At 41.4% G+C, this 26346-nt stretch overlaps 1 protein-coding gene across 1 annotated transcript; it reads right to left on the reverse strand.

Moving 5' to 3' along the window:
* Positions 1-724: 724 nt before the first annotated feature.
* Positions 725-26118, reverse strand: LOC103812009 (SEC14-like protein 1; the record flags this gene model as incomplete). The annotated part of the gene is made up of 5 exons (XM_009085019.1): positions 26056-26118; positions 3556-3705; positions 3335-3466; positions 1195-1323; positions 725-959 (listed from the first exon to the last, which is right to left on the reverse strand). Coding segments are annotated over exons 1-5 (709 nt in total), but the record flags the coding sequence as incomplete, so codon positions are not given.
* Positions 26119-26346: the final 228 nt, after the last annotated feature.

Here is a 26346-nt window from a genome sequence, read left to right on the forward strand (position 1 = left end):
ACCTCAATTCCAACTGTGCCTCAGCTTTCTTGACGGTGTCTCTAGCTTCTCTTACAGCTTCTCTATATTTTCCCCAGTCCATTTGTCCATCCTTCCACCTCCTAAAACCCTCTTTTTTTCCCTTGAGTTTCCTCAGAACTTCATTATTCATCCACAGTAGCCTTCTGGCATTTTTGTCTGATTTCTTCCATGTCTGGATGCATCGGCCCTGAGCTTTAAGTAGTTGATCCTTGACTATCAGCCAGCAGCCTTGGGCCCCCCTGCCTTCCAGGACTTCCCTGGAACATCCCCTGCTCCAATCCTGCCCTTAATCTTGACCCACAGACTCTCAACTAATTCCTCATCCATCCCTAGGCTGAGCTCCACACTTTCCAGTTGCTCACTGACATTATTAACAGTGGAAGGAAGACACAACAGAACACTGTCCAGGGAAGCTCATAGTTAGACCCATCCCTGAAATTCAAGGCAAGAAGCAGCTGTTCATTTGCAACCTAATGAACAGCAGAGACTTTTTCTACTTCTCTGTTCACCATTTACTAGATCAGCCTGTAACACCCACCTGAGCTATCCCACAGATCACTGCTTTGTGAGCCTGCCCTTTAACACTGCATGTCACCAAACAAAGTGCTAACAAGAAGCTTTTCAGCTGCCCAGGAGAGGCAGCACAGTGCTGAGAGCCACTACAGCACAAAGAACCCCAGTGAAACACATCAGACCACCATACCATCTGGTGTTCCTGCCGTGGGCTCCGAGGGGCTGCTCGAGGTGTTGAGGACCTCCTTGTTGTTCAAGCCCTCCTTTGAAGTTGACTCTGGTATATTAATAGCAGGTGAAACTGGTCTCTTTGCATGGGATGTGCTGCTCTCTGATTTACATACAACAGGAGGAGTCCAGCGAGGAACAAAAGTTATTCCTTCTTCCTCCAGCTGCTTCAAGTAGTATTCTATTATTTCTTTTCCCTTCAAAAAGAGAAAATTTACTTCAGCTACTAAATCCCACCCATTCAGACACAGAAAGGACTGGCCTGAAAACCCATTAAAAGATTCTGCTTGAAACACAGCCCTGCACAGACACTGCCCCAGGCTAAGAGCCAGCAGCTCATCCTTCTGAGAAGAGCAGCCTGTTACTTAGCAGCAGCTACACAGTCTTTTGGTAACCTGGAGCCAGGCACCTCCTTCCCAACTGCAGGCTCACCTTTTTAATATTGCTGGTGTATTGCTTCATGGCAATCTTTTCCACTGTGCTTTCAAAACCAAAAAAAGATTTGATATCCAGACTTGCTGACTGCTCAAAACAGGTCCAGTCTTCATTGTCAGGATGAACCTGTAAGTTAAAAGGAGGTCACATACACCCTTAGTTACCCATTTAGGGGTTTTTCCCTAGCTGTGTTTGAAATGTTTCTTGTTTTACAGGTTCACAGTCAAAAACATTCAAAATGGAATTTGTAGTCTTCTGTTTCACTTGCAAAACATGGTTGGGAAGGGGCAACACTAAAGCACAGAAAGCTGAGAAGGCTTCCTACAGTCCCATGACTCTGTTGTTTTCCCAAGAAAGGAGAGGGTGGAGAAACACTAGTGCACCAGCCAAGAGCCAGAGGACCAACATATTTATACATTATCTCATTCCAGATAAGGGCTGGGACGGTGGTGTATGTGTGGAACAGGGTAAAAGCCTCCAGAGCCTCCACTTTCTGCTGTGCCTGATAGCCCAGGGCCAGCTCAGCAAGCACAGTGTGAGTATTTCCAAGCACTGCAATCTAGACTGTTCCCAACTGACATACTGCAACACACTGCTCCTCACTGACCTATGAAGGACCTCAGTATTTTGTAGGCTGAAAACTATTTTAGCTTGCTCCCTCATGATAATGCCACAGCAAGAAGTGCACACTCCTCACTCAGTTGACAGCTGAGTAAGCTTAGAGCACTCCCACCTTTCCTCTTGGCTTATCTCTTCGTGTGCACGATGAGCCTGAAACAGACATGTTGCTACTTATAGTTGAACTCGACTGATGCTGATACTCTTGAGAAAAGCTGTTTTCTCAGCTCTTTCCAGCTAAAAAAGCCTCGTTTAAGCAATTTTAGGGCTGGGCTCTGAATTTGTCATCATACAAACATCACAAAAGGTTAGATTTCTGAGCATGCAACTGTCCTGATGCCTTAGGGTTCCCTTCCCCTCAAAACATACTAAAATTGACTTGGAACAGTATCAACACTTTATAAGGAGACAACTACAGGAAAAAACAAACATTTCCCTTCATTTGATTTCTCTGCATGAGGGAACAGGAGGTACAAGAATAGCTTGTACAGCCTAAGTAAGTACAAATCATGGTAACATAATTTAAGAATCTTGCTGTGTTTTCATAAATTCAATTACAAATTAAGTTTAATAAGAATGGACTTTTAGAACAGTTTATTTCTCAATTAAAAATCTGGTTCTGTATTTACCTACTAATTTCTTGATTGAGTAGAGCAAGGAGAGGCACTGTGTTTTGTACATATTTGCCACATGTACTTTTCTGTATAGCATTGCCCCTGTTCAAAAAACTGCAGGTGGAAAACTCTTTTTAAACTTGCTTTGGAAACAATGCGAGAAATAACTATTTTAAAAATCAGATAGTGTCAAGTGGGTTTGACATCCAGTGATTTTTTAACCACAGGTCTGTACACACCAGAAAATGTTATCACCTGTACATAAAAAGAGTGCTACAGTACAGATAAATCAGTTCCATTTGTTAGCTTTGATCTGACCTTTACCATTGATTTGAAGCTCTACTGCTACAGTCTGTGCTGTGAAAGCCTAAGAGCATTGACTAAGCCATTTGGAAATAAACCATGACCAGAGCAGAGCAGTAAACATGCCACCAGACTCCTCTGGATCAAAAAGTGTCTGCACTGAAGAACCAAGAACCATGAAAAAAAAAAAAAAGGTTAAAACATAGCTGACTCAATGAACTTCTGTCTGAGCTGAGCAGAAGGCAAATCAGCTATGCTGAACTTTCCTTTAGCAGTTCTGTCAGGGTGTCATCAGCATCACCAAGCCCCACACTGCTGCTACAGACCACAGATTTGCCTAAACAGAGCTGTCAGGCACCGCAAATTACATTGTGTTCTGCTCTCTGAGAAGACACTGGAGCAAGAGGGTGCCAAATGCATTTCGGTTCTGCAAGTAAGTGTGTTACATTTAACACTAACAACAACTATCCCTCATGGAGGTGTGTTGGCTATTTTTTCTTGCAAGGCGAAAGCCAAGAACAAACCAACTTCTGTTTATGAGTCCTGAAATCTAAACACTGCTTCAGCTCCATCTGTAGCACCACCAAGAGCCTGTTACTCACTGTGTAAGAGCAGTGCTCGTTAATGATGACTCTATTAGAGAAGGTTTCATTGTAAGCTTCTATGTGCAAAGTCCTTTCTCGTCTGTTCAAAGAGTTCTTCTGGACAAAGTAGACATAATCCACTCCTGCAATCTGAAGAAGATGAAGTAGATACTGTTAAGATACAATATTCATGTGAAAAGATATCCAAAAGTATAAAGAGGCTCTCCAAAGCTAATCACCTTTTTCAACAGCCGCGGTGCGTCGATATCCAGCTTACAGCGCCGCTCGATCACGTGGATGGCTTCATCCTCACTCTTGTATTCATTTACAGTGTCACTGGCTACAAACATAGGGATCAGAGGACACGTAGGAAACCTTCTTTCATATGCCTGAAGAGACAGAAAGAGAAGAAACCAAACTATCACCACAATATCCTGATGGTTTGAGTAGAGTTCATCACCAGCATTTGGAGGCTCAATGCCCTTCAGAGCTTCTGCAGAAGGGATTGAGCCTTCCTGAACTCACATAACAGCTGAAAGAGTGACAGTGCATTCCAAACAATCCTTTTATTAGTACATTCCTACACAGCCCTTTCCAGGTAAAACCATTTTTAACACACAACACCCCATTTCTCCCCTTCACCAGAAAAGGAAGCTGTTCATCACGTCCAATGACATTCCTCTTTGTCAGCAGTAACAGGCAAGTAAGACCCTCTAGTTCTAAAATACCACAAGACAAAACAATTATGCACTGGATTAAAAAATCCACATGCTAATTACCGGTGTTTCACCAAGCTGTCTGGAGGGATTTCCATACAGCTCCCAAAGGTCTAATAAAAACATTTCAAAAGCTATTTCTTAAGCTAATAGAGCTCTCAAGCTCTCTGTGCAGAGTAGTCATAACGATTTCTCTGCAGTTTTATCAGCTCACAGTTTTGTCCCACAACAGTCACTCAGTCTTTCTAATACAATGAGGCCATTTCATGCCTCTGAAAATGTAAACTTGTTGCAGTAATACAGAGCTAGCAACACCTTTGGTGCTGGTTAAATACAGTCATGTAAGTAAGTTCATCTCCTAAATACTTGACACACATAGAGATGATAATATTAAATCAGACACAGACAGGATACTGAAGAATCTGAGATCAGCAGAACAAGAGGAAAATGGGAGTTATCCCCATTAGTAACCTGTTGATATCCCCACTAGGAAACTTGTTGAATTTTAGTTTTAGAACCTCTGGCTGGAGAATACCACACAACTGTTATTTTTTCCTTTTCTTTTGTAGTCACTACTGTACCTCTGCTGCTCTTTGGCTTCTGTTTTTAATTTACAGGGTAGCAATAAGGTAACTAATTCTTTAGGCTGCTTCCCACATCCTGAAGTCTTTCATTTTTGCTATGATCAGAATCTTGTTGGCTTTGATGAAAAGGTAGGATTTGGAAGTTGTCCCAATGCAGAAGAAAGCTTAAATAAAGTAAATCTGAGAGAACATCATGAAACAACTCTTTAAAAGAGCTAAACTATCCACTCTGTCCTTTTAGATGACTTTAAGTGCTCTGAGTACAGCTGGGCTGCAGCACCAACAGGGAGAGGGTGTGGAACAAAACAAGCAGCAGCTGCACGAAGTATGCAGTGGTGGAGCTGGAAGGTCTCTTAATTCTCCCTTTAGAACAATTAAAATACTTGAGTTTATTACCACTGTTCAAGCCTAGTTTGAAGGCAGTGTTACTATGGTGACAGTGGTGCAAGGCACTAAAACAGTGTTGGCTTTTTTCCCCTTGTGCATATTTTTGAACCATTTTTGCAGCATGACTGTCCCGAGTTGATAAAGCTCCTCTGTAAGGCACCAGAAGCACAACCAGGGGAGGGGTACACATGCTCCTTTCTTCAGACTGCATCTGTGCACAGCTGGTTTTGTTTAAACGAAGAATGGCAATCATTTCTGGGCTCAGAGATGTATGAACAAGAGGTGACATACATTAGTGTTGTAACAATAGCCAGCAGTGGGGGAAAAAACCCCTTTAACAGCTCTGAGAGGAAGTCAGCATTGGTCCTATTAACATGGTATGAGAAGTTTCTTATTTCTTTTGTCCTGTTAGGATGGTATAAGAAGTTTCTTGTTTCTTTTATAAGGCTCTTGCTCTGAACAGAAGGCTGCACATTTTAGTGATTCAAGAATATCTCAGCCCTGACCCTGAGAAAGAATAATTCAGAAAGCTGAGACTAACTGCACAGACTGTAGTTGAACATTGCCCTAAGTCAGAAAAAGAAAAGACTTCCAGAAGAAGCAGAATTGAGAAGTACCTCTGGTTTTCTGATTGCTTCATCTAATACTTTTATTTGGGGATCATATGTTACAACAACTATTTTACAGACAGGAGAGCAGGGCCAGGACATACCTAACATTTTTCTCATTATTTTCACAGCATTTTTTACATCTGGACCATGATAAATATTCCCCATGCAAACAGCCTACATGCCAAGCCTTTACAAGTCTCTTTCACTGCACATATTGATGCTTTTCTCCTCTCAGCTTCAAAACACTTCCCATTTACCCCCTGAACACTTGCAAATTAGAACATTACCTGCTCCTGAGTGTTTACTGAACTGTGAACAAAAAAATGCCCAGGAAGAATATGCTGTTCTGAATAGGAAGACTGAATTGAATGTGTTCAATTTGGAAGAGAACAAAATAATTATCTGCCAAAAGCTGGCAGGCTGAATGCTTACAGCAAAGTACTTGAAGGTCTCAGAGATTAACAGCAACACAGGGTTCTTTCTCCCTAAAGAACATACACACAGAGCATTGCAAACTGTTCACAGCCAGTTTTATTGGGCTTTTAAATTAGCCTGGTTTTATTTCTTTATGCACCATTGCCAATATGGTCTTGTAATGCATCATTTCCCCACACAGTCCTGTTTGAATAAAGAGTGATTAGAGTAAAGCATGGCCACATCAAAATATTCAATCTGATTTAAGCATAGCTGTGTCTTCCACATGTGACAAACCATTCTCTTTCATGCTGCAGAGTGGGTAGCAAAAAGCTGCTGAAGACTACAGGACACTGACAGGTCTCCCTTCACCACGGACCAACACAGTACAGGAAGAAAACCTGTAATTTGTGGTACAAGGCAGCAAGAGACACGTGAGTCAGAGCAGCACATGTGTCACCAAGACTGGAGCTATTAAAACATTAGAGAAAGATCAAACACTGCTTTTGTTTGGGTAATAGAACTGAACGGGGTTTGCTGCAACACTGAAGTGTTTTGAACCAGAAATGTTGTCTCCAACCCAGCTTTGCTGACAGGAAATAACTGCATTATGCAATATTCCTCCAGCAGTCTGATAACGCAGAGTATATTACAAATGCTGCACACTCCCTGTATGAGAGTAGTGTGGTTAAACCAGGACAAATAGGCCTCTCTTTGCAAATAAAATCATTAGATATTCCACACCTTTGTCTCACAATTCTGATTTCACTGTATAGATACAATCACAAAAAACCATCAGCTCCTCAAAATCAGAGCAGCTGCAGTAAATGCTGAAGGAATCCATGCAAGAGTGAAATGCTGCTGCTAGAGGACTCAGTGCACCTAAGAATGGTGTTGCAAGGACACGAGTTAACATTACCCTTTTCTCCTGTCACATTTAACACATGCAGAGTGTGGAGACTGACATGGAGCACAAGTAAAAAGCACAGACGTGCTTATCCTCAAAATCTCTTCAGCTGCTGCTGGGCTTGACATGAGAAGTTTCAACACCTCTGTGGCTAAGAGAGACATCTGTGTACAAATCTTTCAAGCAACAATTCCAGCCTGCAGTTCTGCTGTTCCCCAATAATGTACTTTTATACTTCCCACCAGCCTCTGGAACATTTGTATACTCTGATAGATTAAAAGCTACGTTGTGCAGCAAGAAAAACACAGTCTGGTGAAGCAGCTTGAACTGCAAATTTAACTTTCTTAATGCATGTTAACAGTAAGAGCACTGACAGGCATAATTTCAACCAAAATAGCACTGTAATAAAGCTTCTTTTCCAACTGCTTCCCTTAGCAACTTATACTCGGAGTAAAGTCAAAATAACAGGATTTATTCCACTTTTATCTCTGCTAGTATTTCAGCTGTGTTTAAAGACATGAAAGCAATTCAGAAGTCAGACTATTTTAAACCCCTTGCAGTGATTTTTCATAGCCAAGGGAATTGTACTTGCTGCCACTGCCCTTAGATTTTGGGATTCTAGTATCAGCAATAACAAGTTCCTTTCAAAATACCTCGAAACCAGCATTGTAGGTATGAACTCAACCCAGTTTTCAGAAGGATCTAGCTTTTTGCTTCTCAAACTATGCCTAGGGCTAATAAAATACCTTGATAATGGCATGTGCTAAGGCTTCAGTGGGGAAAGTCAGTCATTTATGCAAATAAATTACTCAGCTTCTCTGGCCAGATTAATATATTCCCAGTCTCCTGACTTAGAGGGTAGGGATCGTTCAGTATTTCCATTAGATGACTCAAAACTAACTTCTGTGTTTAAAAGAAGCAGCAAAATCTTGCAAAGAATCTTACACTGTGCTGCTCTAGTGCTGAATCCTCCACACACAACCTCTAACCTGGTGAAATACATAGCAATCTGAGTCATCATTCAGAAAATGAAGCACATTGAGTACTTTAACAGCTTAATTGCATAGGGAAAAAAAAGGTGTCAAGATGTTTTATTTCTTTTTTGATGCTTTCTGTTCAAAACTGCTGGAAAAGTAACCTTCCAGAGCAGCACAGCACTCTGCAAGGGCACCTCAAGGGAACAGATTCATCCTGGCAGTGCAATCCAGTCTGCTGCACACTGTGTGCCATATCCTAACTTTAATTTCTGCCTGCAGCACCTGACCGTGTGTGGGCACTAATCTGCAAGTGCATACCAACATTCCCTGTGCTCTCCTATCCACTTCCAGTCCGTGGGATTTCTGAATTATTCATAAACACACAAGGAACAAGAAGGGTCACTCAGGCTGGATGCTGCCCTGGCTCGACAGGCTGCATTCCAGCAGTCTGATCAGTGCAGTGTATCGCTATATCCCTTTCTCCCCTTGGTTAGGACACTGCAGATCAATAGGGAAAACATTGACTCATGGGAAGAGCTTTCAAATTCTTGGCAGCTGCATTAGGAAAGAAACAATTCTGGATAAACTCTCACAGATGAGCAGGTACCTTCTCATGCCCCATGCACTGCTGTTCAGAGCTCTCCATCATTCTCTTTAGAATCCACACACATGTTCACTATATCCTCCCCTTGGTTAGGACACTGCAGATCAATAGGGAAAACATTGACTCATGGGAAGAGTTTTCAAATTCTTGGCAGCTGCGTTAGGAAAGAAACAATTCTGGATAAACTCTCACAGATGAGCAGGTACCTTCTCATGCCCCGTGCACTGCTGTTCAGAGCTCTCCATCATTCTCTTTAGAATCCACACACATGTTTAAAAATCATTATACTGGCACACACTGCAGATCAATAGGGAAAACATTGACTCATGGGAAGAGTTTTCAAATTCTTGGCAGCTGCGTTAGGAAAGAAACAATTCTGGATAAACTCTCACAGATGAGCAGGTACCTTCTCATGCCCCGTGCACTGCTGTTCAGAGCTCTCCATCATTCTCTTTAGAATCCACACACATGTTTAAAAATCATTATACTGGCACAAAGAGGTGCCAGCATCTCTGGTGGATGTTAGCTCACATGTTAGCAGTCAGCTCGGGGGTGTGTGTGGAGGAAAGCAGATGGTTGGAGCGGATATACCTCCAACAGCTCCAGAAATAGGTTTTTCGGTAAGGTGACATTCCTAGGCATCAGGAAGAGAGAATGTGAACTAGACTGCAGCTTGGGAAAGAACAAACCTCTTTAACATACAGCTGTGTGGAAAGAAACACCCCTGGGGAGGCAGTTCTGGAAGGACAAGTCTTCTGAGGACACGTTCATGGTACCAGTCAGACCCTGCTCCCCCAGCTCCCTTCCACTGTGCCTGCTGCAGTGACCTTCCCCATCAGTGCAGCTCTGCACAGCAGCCCTTGCTCCAGGGAGGCTTAAGTGGTTTTTCTCTCCACTGTGTTTTCACTTCATTAAACGTTCTCATTTACAAAGGGAGAAGTTATTTTCTTATTGCTGGGAAACAAAGGCTGCTTGGCAGCCACTCAGTTCTAGAACTCTCTCTGGAAAAGACCAAGAAGACTTTACTTACACAGACTACAGACAAGGCTTGAGGGGACTACAGACAACCCACCAGCACCAGAAGCAAGGTCAGACCTCTCACAAATGGCTGTATACCATCTGGAACACAAAAATCTCCTATATGCACATTTCTGGTCCTTGACAAAGGAGAGACAGTTTAATCAACCTTATTTTTGACTTCTCTGTGAAACTTGGCCCAGCCTGTATCACCATATGACACGACTAGTCAGATTTTCAGAGTGCTGGGATGATAATCCACTGCACAATTGGGATTTGTAAAAGTGACAGCAGCTGCAAGAGACCTTCCCTACTACTTTTCTCAACTATGTAGGGAACACTATGACTGACTTTAAAAGGGTGGGGAGAGTTGGGGCCAGGGAAGAGTTTAAGACTTCTATTGCAATTCCTACTTTAAAAAAGTGTTTGAAAGTATTCAAATTAAAACTAGAACACAATACACTCCCTCCAAAGTTTTTCCAGGAAGATTCACCAATGGTGAACCTGTTGGCTATCATAGCAAGATCAGCAAACAAAATGTTAGCATAACAACTTATCTCTGAACTGGATTAAGCAATGAGCACATCAGGAAATACCTTGTATGGAAGCCCTTTGAATTAAAAATTATAATCCTCCACCTGAAAGAGAGCTACTTCAAAGGCTTGAAGAATTAAATCAAGTCAAATGAAGCAGGCAGTGAGCATCCATTAAACAGGAAGGCTCCGTGTTCCACCTTGGTTTGTTAAAAAAAAGAAACTAAATCCCAGTGCCTCACATTTGAATATACCTTCATTTTAATACATTCATTTTGGAACAGGAAAAAAAAACGCTTCCACCCCATGCAGAGCAGAATTCCACTGAAGAGAGAAAAATCCAGTCTCTACAAACAGAGCTGTACTTGAGCAGGGTGTGAAGAGCAGAGAACTGGCACAATGCTTCATCTGAGAGCCCTGCAGATGGCTCTGAGGGGCTGGATGCATCCTGTGCTGGGATGTGGCTGCACTGTGTGCTGGGATGGATTCCTAAAAAGCTCTTCGAATGAGAACTGACATTCACCTGGCAAATGAGAGGAGTCCCTTACCTTAAACTACGAGGCAAAAAACTTGCACAACTCTCCTTTCTCCCCATTACACTTCACTACACTGGCAACTGCATCCTGGCCAGATTTTACTTTGTCCCTCTTCCATCCTCCCTCCATTACACTCCAAAGGCATCTCACCCCATAGTGTACAAGTCATTCAGGAACAGGATATATTGTCTTCACCCTCTATACCCTGGTACAAGATGAAATTTGGCCTCTTAAGTATTAATGATGACTATCAAGTGTATCCAAGATAAATAACTCTTCTGTAAGTTACACTAAAAAAATCAATAGGACGAGTCAATATCATTAAGACAAACATTCTGCTTCGTTTTCGAGGCTAAAAAGTTCTTGTTTATTACACTGGTCTAAAAAGTGCTAGTGACCTAGGACTTCCTCATTAAATGATCATTAGTGCATTATAGCAGGGGAAGCAGCAGTGCCAGCACTGTGCACAGTCTAACAAAAGCAAAGCATTCCCAAGTAATTGCCCAAAAATGGCCTAAATGCTTCTGCTTTGCAGGAACACATTCCAGCTTTAAGGTTCATAAACAATGGAACTAGCCTAAAATCTTCATAAAGTGTGCTGTGAAAGTTTGATAGAACTATGCACCAAACCCTTAAACAACAATAGCTTTTTGGGTTTTGAAGTTCTATGTTTTGGTCTTTTTTTTTAACAGACCACACAAACACACCTTATTATACAAATTATTAAACGAGTACTAACAAGGATCTACTCTGCACAGATGCTGTTCATGAATTCTAACTGAAGGCTAATTAACTTCTCAAACAGCCAGAGAAGCAAGCCTGAAAAACGACCTCGGATGTTCTCCAATGCAGTGATCAGAGCTCTCAGGTAGAGTATCTGGGAAGGAAACTTGTCAGTGGTTCAAAAATTGACTGTAGCATGATACTCAGATTCTTATAATACTATATTTCTGATCTCACACTGAAGTATTGCTTAAATTTACAGCCCAGCACTACATCTCTCATATTCAAGATCCAGGGCCCAACTGATTCAGGAGACAACACACACTGAATCAGTCCTGACCTCACAGACATTATTGGATCCTGCACAGTCTCAAGTGTTCCCTGTGCTTCCAACACCCACAGTTTTATGCCACCTGTGTCTAAGCAGCCCACACACCACACAAACACTGAAGGCCACTACAGAAACCATTTCACTACCATCACCAGGGCTTCACTGAGCCTTTTAGAGCATGGAGTGCTGAGATGACCTGCTGTTTACAGCACCCTTGTCTAGAGAAGAGTATTTGCAAGCCAGTCCAGCCAAGAAACTGAGCTTCCTCTGATCACCTCTCCTTTTGTGGAGATTACTAAGAAATCCTCCAGGAAACCAGGAGCTGGGGAAAATGAAACCAACTATAAGCAGAGGTGGACAAGAAACCATTTCTTTCTCTGGCATTAACCAAAGCCATTAAATTCTTGCCACTGACAGCTCCTCTGTCACTCAGGAGTCCTGCACGGAAGAAAAGGTTTTACTAAGTGTACAGAAGAACATAATCCCTACTACTCCTTGTCTTCTTCAGATGCTTGTGCTTGTTTAAAAGGGTCCTCTTGATTTAATCAGGTTTCACTGAAAAGGATTTCAGACCCTACACTGCTAGGAATGACTCACTAGAGCCTTGCCAAGGTCCACACAGACAGAGGGAGGGAGGATGAGAAGAGAGATTTATTCCAATACATTTAAATTCATCCCTAGCTTAACTATATAAAGCCTCAGATTTTAATATTTCATATGAAGAAGAGGGCAAGACTCCTCTGTTTTTACATTTAGCTGCATTAGAAGCCCACGGTACTTTCAAGTTCAGTAAATACCCAGTTAAGTTTTTTGCAAGTTTCAATTAGCTGAAATACCTGTTAAAGTGATCTTATGGATGTCACCACTGTGTAAGAAAAAAGCACCTCTAACTATTCGGTAGAACAGGTCTGCCACATGCAAAACAGGCACAGCAATAGCTGCTCAAATCCTAGAAGCTTCCTTGCTGTGTTTCTGGCTTTCACATCCATCCTGTCAACTCCTGAAACAGTGAAAACAATGAGGACATTGCCTGCAACCACCACGAGCTAACCCAGTATACAGACTAAACCCAAATTCAATAACTACTTTGTAATCTTGTACAAAAGGCTTTGATTCAGTAAACTAAAAATCTCGGTGGAGTCAGGAAATGGCAGAGAAGTTATTCTTGTGCTTCAGCTCCAGTAAGTTACTCTAGCTGAGACCATAAAGATTTAGAGACAGGTTTTTTTGTTGGCTTCTGGATCACCATCACTCCAAACAACACTTACCAGCATTCACCCAAAACATGAAGGATGTATACAGGGGGGGAAAAATAAAAATCAACCTTTCAGAACAGAAGTCCTGTGGCTTCTAACAAGGAACAAAGCTCTGTTACAGAGCTTTATCTGCACACAGCTCTGTAGAGACAGTCCAGGCTACTTCACACCTATTTAATTTCTTCCAAGTCTTCTGCAGTGTAAAAGGAACAGCTTCACTTCAGGCATACAATAGTTTATACACACAGCCCATCACCAAAATCATGAAATAGCTCTGAAATGGTGTTCTAAAGGAAAGTGCATGCTCAATAGCTTGCAGTTAGTGTTGCTTATACAACACATCACACACCACCTTGGATTTCTGACAACAGGACCTTTCATGTGTTAAACTGCTACAAAGCACTTCTACAAAGCACTTCCAAGTGAATGTATCAGCACTAACACACAAATACTGCATTTCTCTTCATCTCTTCAGTGCAGGCACCATTTCCATGGTTACAGTGTTGATCAGTATTGGCTTTAAGTACATTCCAAACCCAGACCAAATGCATAGCTTGGCATTTTAAACAGCCCTAAAAGCTACCCTGAGGGCCAGTTCTTGTACCCTGGCTTTGAGTCCCCGTGAGGTGTAATGCACTCAGAGTCATAGACTCAGTCAGGCTGGAAAAGACCTTTGAGCTCATTGAGTCCCGACCATTAACCCAGCACTGCCCAGTCCACCACTGAAAACTCAGCACATTGCTCATTGCATCCTCCAGGGCACTGCAAAAGCAGTCACTGGAACTGATTTCCAAGTAATCTCATCACAGCATCCACACCATGTTCCAAATCTTTAGTACCAAAAGCAGGGAAGGGGGTAGAAGAAAAGTCCAAAAGCAGGAGCAAGGAGTTACTGAGGGACAGGAGGTCTGAAGCAAAATTCTTCCATATGGGAGCATAACGCGTTGGCTACAGAGGTGGTGAATGTCACCTTCAGTGCCCAGTGTTTTCAACCATGAATAAAGTTACTTTAATACTTTAATATTTCATTCAAATAATTTAGACTTTATAAATAAAGCAGGAGATTCAAAACAGGCTATGAAGCAATCTTCTAGGTAAGTGGAATTTTACTGGTAGTTCTCTGTTGGATTATGCAACTGTGGCCACCAACTTACCAGACCAAGCAAAAAGCCTCTTTCCTGCACCAGAAAAAAAACAGTCAGACACAGAACCTTCTATTCTCAAGGGATGTGACCAGTCAAGACACCCACACAGGTTCTTTGTACACAGATCACTACTTTATCCCCCTCAGTGTACCCTTCCTGCACAGATATTATTCAACAGTTGAGCATTTTCATTGCAGAAAAGTGGTCACAGAGAAGCTTTACCAGCAAAATTGTAGTGGGCTGATGTTGCATGCAGCTGCATGTAATGAAACTGGAAGGGAACTGGCCCTTAACCACCTCAGAACCACTCTGCTACACACAGAGATGCCATCTTCTTCCAGATAAAAATTACATCTTCAATGATGTAATGCAATTTTATTCAGCCTTTTAGTGGCAAAAGGTACACTGATTCAGCAGGCTGAACAGTTTGAGGATGAAGGATCTGACCTGAAAACAAGGGCTAACATTCCATCTTTTCTCTGTAAAAGATGATCCTTAATAACCACAGGCATGCCTCAACGGGACTGTAATTGGAAGAGTGGTTTCTTTAAAACAGATCTGAGTCATCTGTGGTTTGCTTAAATAAATTTGCACAGGTGGAATTGGGTAATACTTGATTCTTGTATGAGAGCCTGAATATCCATCTTCAGAGAACACATGAATGACCAGGGTGGGATAGGTGGAGAAAGCAGGTAGTCTGTGTAGGAGTTTCAGAGTTATACCTGCTTTGCCTGCCAGGCACTCACAAGAGGATCATTAATTCTTCTCCCCCCTTTGGAAAGCCCAGAGACACCAAAAGAGCCCAATACATAGTGCCACCCCACTAAAGACAGAGAGCCCAACTGCAGTTGCAGGCTCTGACCAATTTTGAGACACGAATCTCTAAAACAAGAAGCTGGAATGGAGAAGTTGGGCAAGTACCAGTCCTTCCTCAAGAAAATCACAAAATGTTAAGGACAGAAAACCCAACCACACTGAAGGCAACTAAGATAATGTTCATCTTCCTTTCCTTTGGAGTAAGCTGGGAAAGCCTGATCACTCACATTAGGCTGGCTTAGGGCTGAGAGACCAAGAGCCAACTGCTGTTTAGAAAGCAAACAACTGACACTGCTCTGGTCTAGGCTGAAGGTGGAACATCAAGGGCAGACTTCATAGCCATGCTGCTCCAAGCTGCTCCTCAGCATACACAGACCTTACCTGACCCAGTGGGGCCAAAAGCAGCATCAGATGGACTTGCCATTTCACTTTAACTTGTTTGTATTAAATGCATGAACAAAGCTATTCTACATTCAGAAAAAATGTCTGCCTTGCCTGTGTTCCAAGCAAGACAGATGGAAATGAGTTCTGGCCCAGAAGCCATGTAGCTCCGAGCACAACACTTTGTTTGACAGAATGTGCCCTGCAATTAGACTCGACTTCAGTAGTTTCTAGGATAGGAAACTTGGCTTCTGACCCCAATTGCACAGGACATGACTGTTCTGGCTCAAGGTTAAAGTACTATGGAGAAGAGGTTGACCTCCAAAAGAGCATCACAGCAAAGGCTGGCGACAGGCCAGTGAAAGCTTAAATGCCTGGAGACATGTGATTACTGGGGAATGTGAGCTATTCCCAAACACTTCCTATTTCTCTGCAACACGAGCAATACACAAAACTTTACATAAGGCAGGAGCACATCTTTCCCTTTTTTTAAGCAGCACACACCAAAATGACTGTAAACCATTAAGCTTGTCTTCCCGTTTCTTCTAAATAACCATTACTTGTCTTACAGCAGCTGAACAATCACAACTATGTTTTGTGTTGCCAACAGGCATCTCAAACGCAGAGTGCTGTCACACAGCAAGCAGAATTCGAGACTTGGCTTCCCCATTCCTTTTCCAGTTATCAAAATTGCACGTCTGGTTCCTCTGCAGTCAGTTCTAGTTTAAAATTCAGCTGCAATCTCACTGTGTCCACTGAGGATCTATTTTTAGAAGAGTCAAATATTCTTTGCTGCTCTATTGTACCGTGCTAAGTCTCACTTTTATGAGTCCTATAATTAGTATTCATCACTTGTTTGGCCTTAGAATCACAGACACTTTCAATAAGGTCTGTTAAAACATGTTTAACATCTGGAATATTTTAGGAGATTTTTAAATAAAAAATTATTCCTGTGTAGACAAAATCTAATTTATGAGTGGAGGAGGAAAGGATGACTACAGCACTGGCTTAAAATTCTTCATTAAACCATTGTCTGAAAGGTTAAAGACTTGTCCTACCACAAAGAACAAAGTCTCCAGCCAGATTTCCCCCCCCATCAAGATTCAGTGAAACAGGTTTGACTTCACTGCCTCAGACTGCACCCACCAGCCTTTCATTTGGCCCAGAGGCAATTGGCATCTAAGCACAGCACTAGTGATTTCACTCTTCCAAGACTATAATCAGCACAGCAAACTTTGCCAGGAGGACATAATTCAAGATAAATAGAATGGCTCAACCATAAAGGTCTTGGTTTGGCTTTTGGTCCAGCAAAGTATCAGCTTCCAGGTAGAGAGCAGCCATCCTCTATTAAGCAAACCAATTAAAAAATTTTTAGTACATCGATTAAATCTTGACCATTTGCTAATATAAAAGGAATGTCATTAAAATGGGGTATGATAGGGCTCTGGAGCCTGCAGACAATTTACCTCTTAAGCTAGGAAGTTAAATGTAAAAAAAAAAATTCTCTACCTATGTCAGGAGATCCCCAAAAAGGTTTGAAAACTGATGGTGTATGATCAACAGTCCAGAGCAGAGGTTCCTCACATGAAATTATAAACTATTAACCAGACTAAGACTCAACACTATGAAAAAGAAGGAGATACCTGAGAGATCTAACAGGGCAAGCAGCACAGAGAATGGGAGTTGGGTTTTACTGCCTCTCCCAACACAAGGAGCAGGTGGTGTGAGCCTGGGGAAAGGACACATCTCCTGACAGAGCATGTCATGAGGCACCAACTCCTGCTGGAAGGTGTCACGACAGAGTTCACTTGGCTCCAGAAAGGCATTGGGAGGCACGAGAAATCAAGCACATGCAGTGCTATCACAGACAACAGCACATTCCAGACCAGAAGGGCTGTCAAGACACATTGCTGGAGGATGAGAGAGTATCCCAAGAGAGTGTTAACCATACGTTTATCTCATTCGTATCCTCTCCCCCAGAGGCAGGCACAGCCCTTGGCCACTGCCAGAATTGCTGCACACTGGCTGGATAGGCCTTATGGTTCAGTTCTGTGGTTCTTGTTAAGAGACAGAATGCAAACCCTTTCCCCACACCCCAATAGACCACTAAGACCTCAATAACCAGGTTAATACCACTGCAACATGCATCACTGCCATGGTAAGGGAGTACAGCTTCTGCACCCCTGAATCTGCTCCCCAATAAAATACAGACAGAAGGATACCACTAAGCCTCAAAGGATAAGCTAACTAAAAAAAGAACATTAAAGTCATTTGATTCTTTTCTAAAAAGCAATTAAAATCCTCTACGATAGATAATCAGCTCTTTGTTCTTTACCCTCCTTTACAGCAAAGAAAAGGCAAACAAAAGCATGAATACGTTTAGTCAACAGAGAACAAACAAGTTCAAGTGAAATTGCTTTAAATCCTGTTCATTACAACATCAGTGGCTGCACCACACAGACCATGAAAACACTTCAATAGAAAGAAGTAATTTCATAGAGCCATGAATCCAGTAATGAAGAATTTATCTACAGGACAATGAATTGCACAGCAAAAAGAGTTTCGCAAATTATGTAGTATAATTTACACACTGAAAGAAATAGCCAGGAAAAAACATCTTCTGGAAAGGTTTCCACCGACTGATGGTCCTAAACTGGACTTAATGTCTGTGGCATTTGCATTTTACACCAAATGAAGGGACACAATGCACTCGAGAAAGGAAGTGCTCTCATCAGGAAACTAACTGTTCCCCTTCTGCTGTGGCACAAACAGCTCTAAATGGCACATTGCCACCCCAGCCATCACCGGGGAAATATTCATTTTCACAAAATGAGATCTATTATTACCGAACTGATATGATCTAACATTACAGCAGCAGTAGGCAAGGCAGAGTTATCAGTCAGACAGGCTGAAATGTTGAGGCTTGCAGTGTAGTTTTCAACTCTAACACAAATGAATCTGCATATATTCCAAAAATCATACATACTCAAATTTTGAGGATGTAAATACCAACCAAAGGGAAACAGCTGAAATTATCCAACAAGTAATCCATAACCCTATGGATTTAGATTTGAGCTACATAAATCTGACCATGACAGAGCCTTGAGAAGCTAATTAAAGAGAACCCAAACATATATAATTAAAACAGTTTACCCAAAAATTCATTCCTAATACAGAAGGGTAGCTTCTCTTTGCTCCCTCCCACGATCCCTCTGCTGTCAGAGTTAAAGCTGGTAGGTTCCAACAGCCCTGTCATATTTCTCATTTTCAAATTTGCTGATATACAGAACCCAAACCTCATTACCATAAAGTAAAACCCAAGAGGAATCCAAGATAGAAAATGCTCAAATATGAAGTTTTATACCAGAATACAAAACAGGACAGCCAGTCCACTTGCATGCGACCCCCTTAGAGCACACAAAACATGAATTTTTCATTCCCATTTTTCCAAGGAAAAGGACAGATTCCCCTTTATGCCCAAGCTACTCACAGAACCCACAACTCTAAGCCATTAAGCACGATTTGCAAGTACTTTGCACTGCTAAATAATACCTGAAGACTGCTGAATCAGGTTTCTAATGGCCCCTCCATTTACTGCTACAGCAACCAGCTCCTGCATTTTTCAGGCTGCAGGTCCCTAATTATTTCCCCATGGAATCAAGGGCTCCCACAGTGCAACATGTCCTGACAAATGCCCTGCTGACTAGCTCTTTCTTGGGGCCAGCTGCCATCAGCTCACTCTCAGTGCAGGAGGGACAGCACCTGCTCCCACAGGGTGCTCAGCAGCCCTGAGCCTGGCAGGGAAATGGGCTGACAAGGTATTTATCTTCCTTTTTTTTTTTTTCCAAGACAGCTTTTGAGCAGTCTGTGTCCCTAAGCTGGCTTACAGATGAAACGTGTCTTTGCAAGAAAGCAAGAGCAGCAACCTACTACAGCAGCTTAGCTCTAATGGGAAACCACACACTGGTGATGCTTCTCTGACCCTTAGAACAGAGAGTCCGTGAACCACAAGCTGAAAACCTCCGTGGACTGGGCTGCAATCAGCATTGCTTGAATAAAAGCAATGCAGAGAAAAGCCAAGAACTTGCAAACTGATCTCAGATTTTGATGGCTCATTGCTTGCTTGCTTGTACTCTTTTGGCAGTGCTGCCCCATGCTGCAGTGGAGCCCAGAGGATGCCAGATGGTCCTTCCAACACAAGTTTCCCAGCCATGCTGCCACAGGATCTTCCACCAGCACAGGTCCTCAGTGTGGTCTGACCTCAACCACCACTGACTGATGAGGACTGAAAGCAGCTGTGTGCAAATTCACTGTTAAAAAGCCAAATTACTAAATTACCTGTAATAAGCCACACTTAACATTTTACATGAGCTGCTAACCTGACCTGTCTTAACCATATCACAAAAAGGAGATAAAAAGTTAATAATTCAGCTTAACAGCCTAGTTCTCCATTTAGAATACATATGCAGTAATTTTCAACTACATGAAAAACTGGAAGACAAATTCACTTGGGAGAAAAGAAAATAGACCATTTAAGACTAACCTGTAATTAATTTCAACTTGAGCTAATTAACAGATTTCCTTGCAAATTCTCAGAAGATTCATTCTCTGCTCAGAATGCAACAGTTTTAACATTACATCATCAGCTTCCTCCAGAAACATACTGAATGCAAACTGTGTGCAAAGCAAGAGTGATCCTGATTATAATGAATACCCCCTCAATTCTGCATGCCAAAATCTGGACTCTGACTGAAGGTGCTTCATGGGAAGTCCTCAGAGGCTGCTCCAGTCCCTCAGGATCTCCTTCAACTCCCTCTTTCATGGTGTACTAGCTTCCTGAAAGCACAGCACTCCAGATATTCCACTGTGTAAGAGCTCCACAGGAACAGGCAGCACAGACTGTCCAAGCTGGAGGTGCACGTAGCTGGCCCTGCCATATGGAAACACCTCGTTCTGATCTCCAGGCAGCCCCTGGCTTCTCACTGGGTATGTTTTTTCACTTAACCCTCCAAAAATACACAGTATCTCTTTCCCACATGATTCTGAAGGCTTTTACATGTTTCTTAATGGCTAATCACATGTTAAGACCATGAGCATGAATTTATACCTTTTCCAGATTGCAACTGGAGCACCATGAGTGCTCAGAACTCTGCAGAATGTGTAACCACTTCCTTTCTGCCAGAGTCCCACCTGTTTAAGAGTTTTAACTCAAAGGCAACATCACTTGGCTGATGAACAGATCCTGGAGCAGCACTTCACACCAGAGCTGAAACACCTGCAAAGGGTGAAAAGCTTGGAGTGCTTTCAAAACAAAGCAACAAGATCTGTTTTGCTACACATTTGCCTTCTCCTGACACCTTACAGAGTTTGACAGCAGTGGTGGCCTAGCTTTTAAAGTGTAAAAGACTTTCTAAAAACTGACTAAAAGTGTTCAGTGAACAAGAGAACTGCAGCTGTCAGCTACAGTCAGGTCATGTGTTTGCCCACAAAAAAAACAGGAAACAGCCAGCCATGGAAATATCTAAGCAGGCCATGAAATAACACAAATCTCACCATTAGCAGGCAGCTAAGTCAATATTTTTCCCTAGTGCTCAAGTAAACTCTTACATTTGCTACCCATGGTTCATCCCAAACGAGTGGCCAGTCATTAGTTCCTACATTGTGTGCTGACACAGGAGAGCATCAACAGCACCAAAAAAAGCAGTGACACTGCAGGCACTTCGTGGAACATCAGGAATTCCATCCAAGGCACTGCTCCAATCCTGTTTTACCAATGCATTTCCAATACCAAATAAGCCTCAGCTTTCAACAGAGGCAGGAATCAAAGGAGATGAGTCCTAAACCAATTTTGGGAGCTGACACTCGGTCGGTTCCTTTCCCCAGGATTTAAGTATCCAAAACATACCCTCAGGAAGGTGCACTACGTCGGGGGAATAAAATACTTCTTCGTACATTTAAAGCCTATTTTGTGCTTATAAAAGCACTTGGAGAAGAGTTTCCTTTTCCTCACCAGCCTCTCAGCCCCTCTTCACATGATGTGTGGAATGTATTTCTTCCAGGAAAAAGAAAACGAGACTGGAAGGAATAAAAACTGTAAGGATTATGAGCAGGTGTGTCACTTAACTTGATACAGCTTTGGGGTTTTTTTTCAATGACTTTTAAAAGTAATAACTTCCACAATGAACAGATGATGTGCAGCCTGATCAGGAAGCTTATTTACAACCTCGATCAAAGGATTATGCTTTGATTTGTCAATCTGAGAAAACAGATAATTTTTTTTTTCTAATCTACTCTACCACTGAAGCATATTTATCCCATCTACAATCTTATTACTTTCCTGTGATTTAGGGATACTTTAATTCCTGAGATACACCTTAAAAGCTGTTTTTTCCAGATCCATAAACCCAAAGAAAGCAAGTCAGATTCTTGTCCAAAAGCAACAAATTTGAACCATTAAAATGATAATATAATCAACTGCACAACACATTATACTTACCAGGAAAGACTGATGCTTGAGACACTTCAGATATTTCATCAGAACACAAGAAAAACATGAGATTGATTTTTTTTTTTAAACAGGATTTTGATGAGAATACATAGTCTGGAAAGAAGTAGTTTTCAGCCTCAAGGCAGTACAAGATGAATTGCAATTTTGATTTTAAAATAAAATTTAAAAGTGTTATTTCCCCAACCTGAGATTGATGACAGGTTACCTACAGACTTCTCCTCATTGTCTGGCACCAGTGGAAGCTGACAAATGCCAGGAACTTTATTAAAGTAGAATGCTCTGTCTCATGACTATTCATATTTATTTCTGAAGCTAAGTAATTGGTTGCTGTAAATAGGACATTTTCTAAATGGGCTGAAGAATACATTTTCCACCGAGCTTCCAGAAACTGAAAGAAAAAAAATCCCCCTGGTCAATGGTTCAATTCAATGTGGGTTTTTCAAAATTCTTATTTATTTTCCATCTGCACAAGTTCCACCCTTGGAATGCCACGGCAGCTGATTATCCCTTATTTAAATTTACTTTGGAAATTAAACTCAAGGGGGAATTATCTAAAGTATGTCAAACTGAAAATGAGCTGTGAATCTCCAAAGTTAATTTTAGCCTAATATATGTTAAGAAAGATTCAAGTTCTTAACTGCCTTTTAATATTAAGAACTACTTATTCAGCAAAGTCCCTGTATCATTTTAAATGTAAACCTCTTTAAGCCAATATAAAAAATTGAGTCTGTAATCGTTACAAGTTTTATAAAAGCAGCTTCTCAGTTTTTCTCCAGTATATTTAACCTTGGTAACTTGACAAGCGAGTCTAAGTAAACAGCCATTTTCCCACATTTCAGCTGCTTCCAGCATTACGTAAACTTCAGATGAACAGGAGGAAAAAGGAGACAAGATTCTATTCAGGCTGATGAACAGCTGTGCAAGCTGTTGGTCTGGGTGTCTCTTTAAAATGTACATACACTAACACAGAGTTTTCAAGAAGTTAATTATGACAGAAAGGCCACAGAGGACCCAAAAACCATCACGTCAGCTTTGGAAACTATTTGGTGAAATCATCTTGCCTGTGCTAGGTGTGTCAGACTGAAATGTGGTCATTTCTAGCCCGTGATTCGAGAATCTTTTCAAGTTCAGGAGATGGTTGCATTTTAATATTTGCATCTTACATATTCTCCTGAACCACACAATTTGCCAGTAAAAGGAAATCTTCAAGGGAAGTAGCTTGTATTAGATTTGACACCACCTTTATTGATGAAGGAAGGCAAGAGGCTTGCAGCAATGATCTCCCAACTCTCTACCAACCTCAGCACCTCAGCAACTCCCTCCCAGGCCTATGAGATAAAGGCTTGTGCCTTGGAGTATAAGATATATTAGGGTTCAACAGATGAGTTTTGGATTTCAATGGAGGAACCTAACAGAGAAACTTATTTTCAACACCAATTCAACTCAGGAAAAGAATTCTGACTGTGCCTATTTTAAAAGTCTTTATAACATAATTGTCTGCAAAACACTTGTCTTGTCAATCTTGGCTTAGATCAAAGTGAAATTAAATTCGGGGTTTTTTGTCTTAATATAGAGCTGCACTCACACTTCACAGAGAGAACAAAGTTCTCTCAAAACACACCAGAGCTGCATGAATAGAATGCTGATTGTGCTTCATTCTCCCTCAAGTACCTCTTCGAAACCCAGGAAAGGAGAAGTGGGCAAATAGGAAGTGTGTAGTGTAAATGACCCACTCTGCAAGTGGCATTCACTTGCTTGCTTATAGAAAAGAGGAATTTAATGCTGAGTTCTCTATCTGAAGGCCAAATGTTGGTTTGACTTAATGAGTTCCAATTGGAAATCTTTACAGTCCACAAGGACTACATTGACACAGGTGAACTTCATTACTACTCTATAGAATGAATTACCTCCTCAGTTCCACAGAAAGCCCAGGGAAGGGAGGATGATTTGCCAAATAAAATCTTTCAAAGTACCCAGCACCTTAAGACAAAGATTAGATCCCATGCAAGACTCAGGCTAGAAACAGTGATTTTTGTCAGACAACTCAGCATACAGAAACCTTCTACCACACTGACCTCAGGTTTCTCCAAGAGGTTTTTTTACAGACAGCTGAGCATCTCTGGTGTGGGGGTTTAAACCTCTACTTGAGGACACATTCTCTCAAAGGCTGGGCGCAAATACAAGAGAAAAACCAAAGAAAACATATTGTAAAGTCATTGTGGGGTGCTTTAAATCCAAGCTTGGCATATACCAGGTCATGTTCCTCCTTCCAGAAGAGCTGCTGGCAGGGTTAAAGTAACATTACAGCACTTTTTTTGGTTGAGAATATGCAATGCAGTGCCTTCCACTTTAGTGAGCACAAAATCTGACACAAATATTCCTTCCAGAAATGAACTTCATCAACTTACGCAATCACTATTCAACCAAGGGAAAACAGTAACAAAAAGCATCAAGCTTTCATATACTGTTTGTGTTCCTTCCAGAATCTGGCTCATGGAGGCACTTCTGTACATACTTCAGAAAATGCATGACCAGTCTTGATGGATCACCACCAGGAATGCTACAAGCCTTAAAAATCAGGAACAGAAGCGACACAGCAGGAGAAGGATGTTCATCCAGTGATCACATTCTGAGCAAGTTCAAGTGATAACTCACTGCCCTGACATAGACTAAATAAGTCAGATGTGTTATCGCTCATCTAAGCTTCCAGTCTCAGAACAGATCCTGTTCAGCTGTTTCTTTTTATAAACATTCTTCTCCTCCTAGGTCACTTTTAATTTCTCAGCTATTGTTTTATCCAGCTTGTGTACATAGCACAGCTTCTTTCTCTCCAAAGAAGAAAAGGTTTAAGGTAAGGTAAGACTTAATATTTGTTAAAGATTATGCTTCGAGTATTATCCCCAAGATAGAGAACAGTTTAAGAACTCACAGTAAATATTAGATGTGCTTCTAATTACACCGAATAAAGTGTGAAAAAATACTGATGTCTGCATTTTGACTCAAAATACTCTTAAAGAAATAACTCCAGACAAGAATTTTTGCCTTCAGTTCAACATCAACGTAAAGAGTCGTCAGCTCAGCCAACAGCCACAGCTTTGTCCAAGGAATTCATTTTGGCTGATTGATCTAAGAACTAGTACACCTCACTGATGGTTAAAGTTACACACACCATCAAATTTAAACAAGAAATCACCTGAAGCCCTGCTGACAGTGTAGTAAGGTCCTAAAAGACCTTAAATCTATCACAGTCAGATTCTTCAACACTCAGGAAAATACCCACTCTCTGCCTTGAAGTGTTTGCAAGAGCAAGACCTACATGTGTAACACCAGAGGCAGCTTTAGGAATGAGATAAAAAGAAATGGAAGTATTCCCTGTAGAGTGACCTAATCCTTTTCTGCCCTGTGCCTGCAAAGGATCACTTCTGTAAGGAACTCTGCACTCCAACCCATGTGACCTATCTAAATATTTACACTATGAGCACTATTAAAACTCTCCTCTGAAGCCATTAAACATAGGATTTTCAGCAAGTGAAAGAAAACAATTACTACTTAGATGACGGTTTAGTTTTGACTGTTTTTATCAGGGAAAAAGCTCTTCAGCTGCTCTTGGTAACTCATGAGAGCCCCACAGCTGTGGTTTGGGCTGAATATACTTCAAAATATCAAATACTACTTCCTTTCTGCTTTCTACAACAGAAATAGGGAGGGAGAGGAGGAAAGGAAAGGGAACCTAATTAAGATTTTTCTTTTTGTTTTCATTATTATTTGTACATTAGCACACAAATTAGCACCCAAGCACACAAAGGGCTTTTCATGCCTCTCTCTGGTCTCCCTAGCAAGCTTTGCTCTTCCCCCCCCCCCAAAGTATTACCAATATCCTTTCCCCTTTTTCCTTCAGGCTTATCCTTGCTTTCACAGCTTTCTCCATGCTCTCTAGTTCTGTAAACTCAACACTGATGAAGGCACAACCTAAACAATCTTTTAATCAACGTACTTGACACTTTCTCCCATGCTATAAGAGTTTGCCCCCAGCAATGAGCCGGAAAGTACATTTCAAACCTACTTTTGCTCTAACAAAATACACCTGTAAGCCATATCTAAACTTTGGGAGAAAAACAGAACGCATTACGTCAAAAAAAACCCTCAGAGAAGAAGTTATCAAAACATAGCTTTCATACTTTGTGTCCTGTTTCAGTTTTGCATGCTCTATCAGAGTATCAGAGTCCAGTAAGTATTTAGCAATACAAGGAACAGTGAAAAAGAAAATTACAGCCAAAAAAAATGAATACTTACAGCCATAATCAACTCAAAAGGGTGTTTATACACCCGTACGGGGGATTGGTACTTCTGCACCATGGCTGCAGTTTGTAAAATCAACTCAAACCTGAAAAAGAGATTGTTAAAACCATCTGTCAGACGTAGGAAGCCATTTTCAATTTCCTCTTACAATTATTCCGTGCGTGGTACCACAGCAATTCCACAGGAAATCCTTCACCATTCCTTGATGACTTTTTTTTAAGACCCAACAGGGCCTTGAAAAGCTATATATATATATATAAATACATTTCTTGTCAGAAATGACTT

The sequence above is a fragment of the Acanthisitta chloris genome, unplaced genomic scaffold, assembly GCF_000695815.1.
Source record: "Acanthisitta chloris isolate BGI_N310 unplaced genomic scaffold, ASM69581v1 scaffold30340, whole genome shotgun sequence".
NCBI lineage: Eukaryota > Metazoa > Chordata > Aves > Passeriformes > Acanthisittidae > Acanthisitta > Acanthisitta chloris.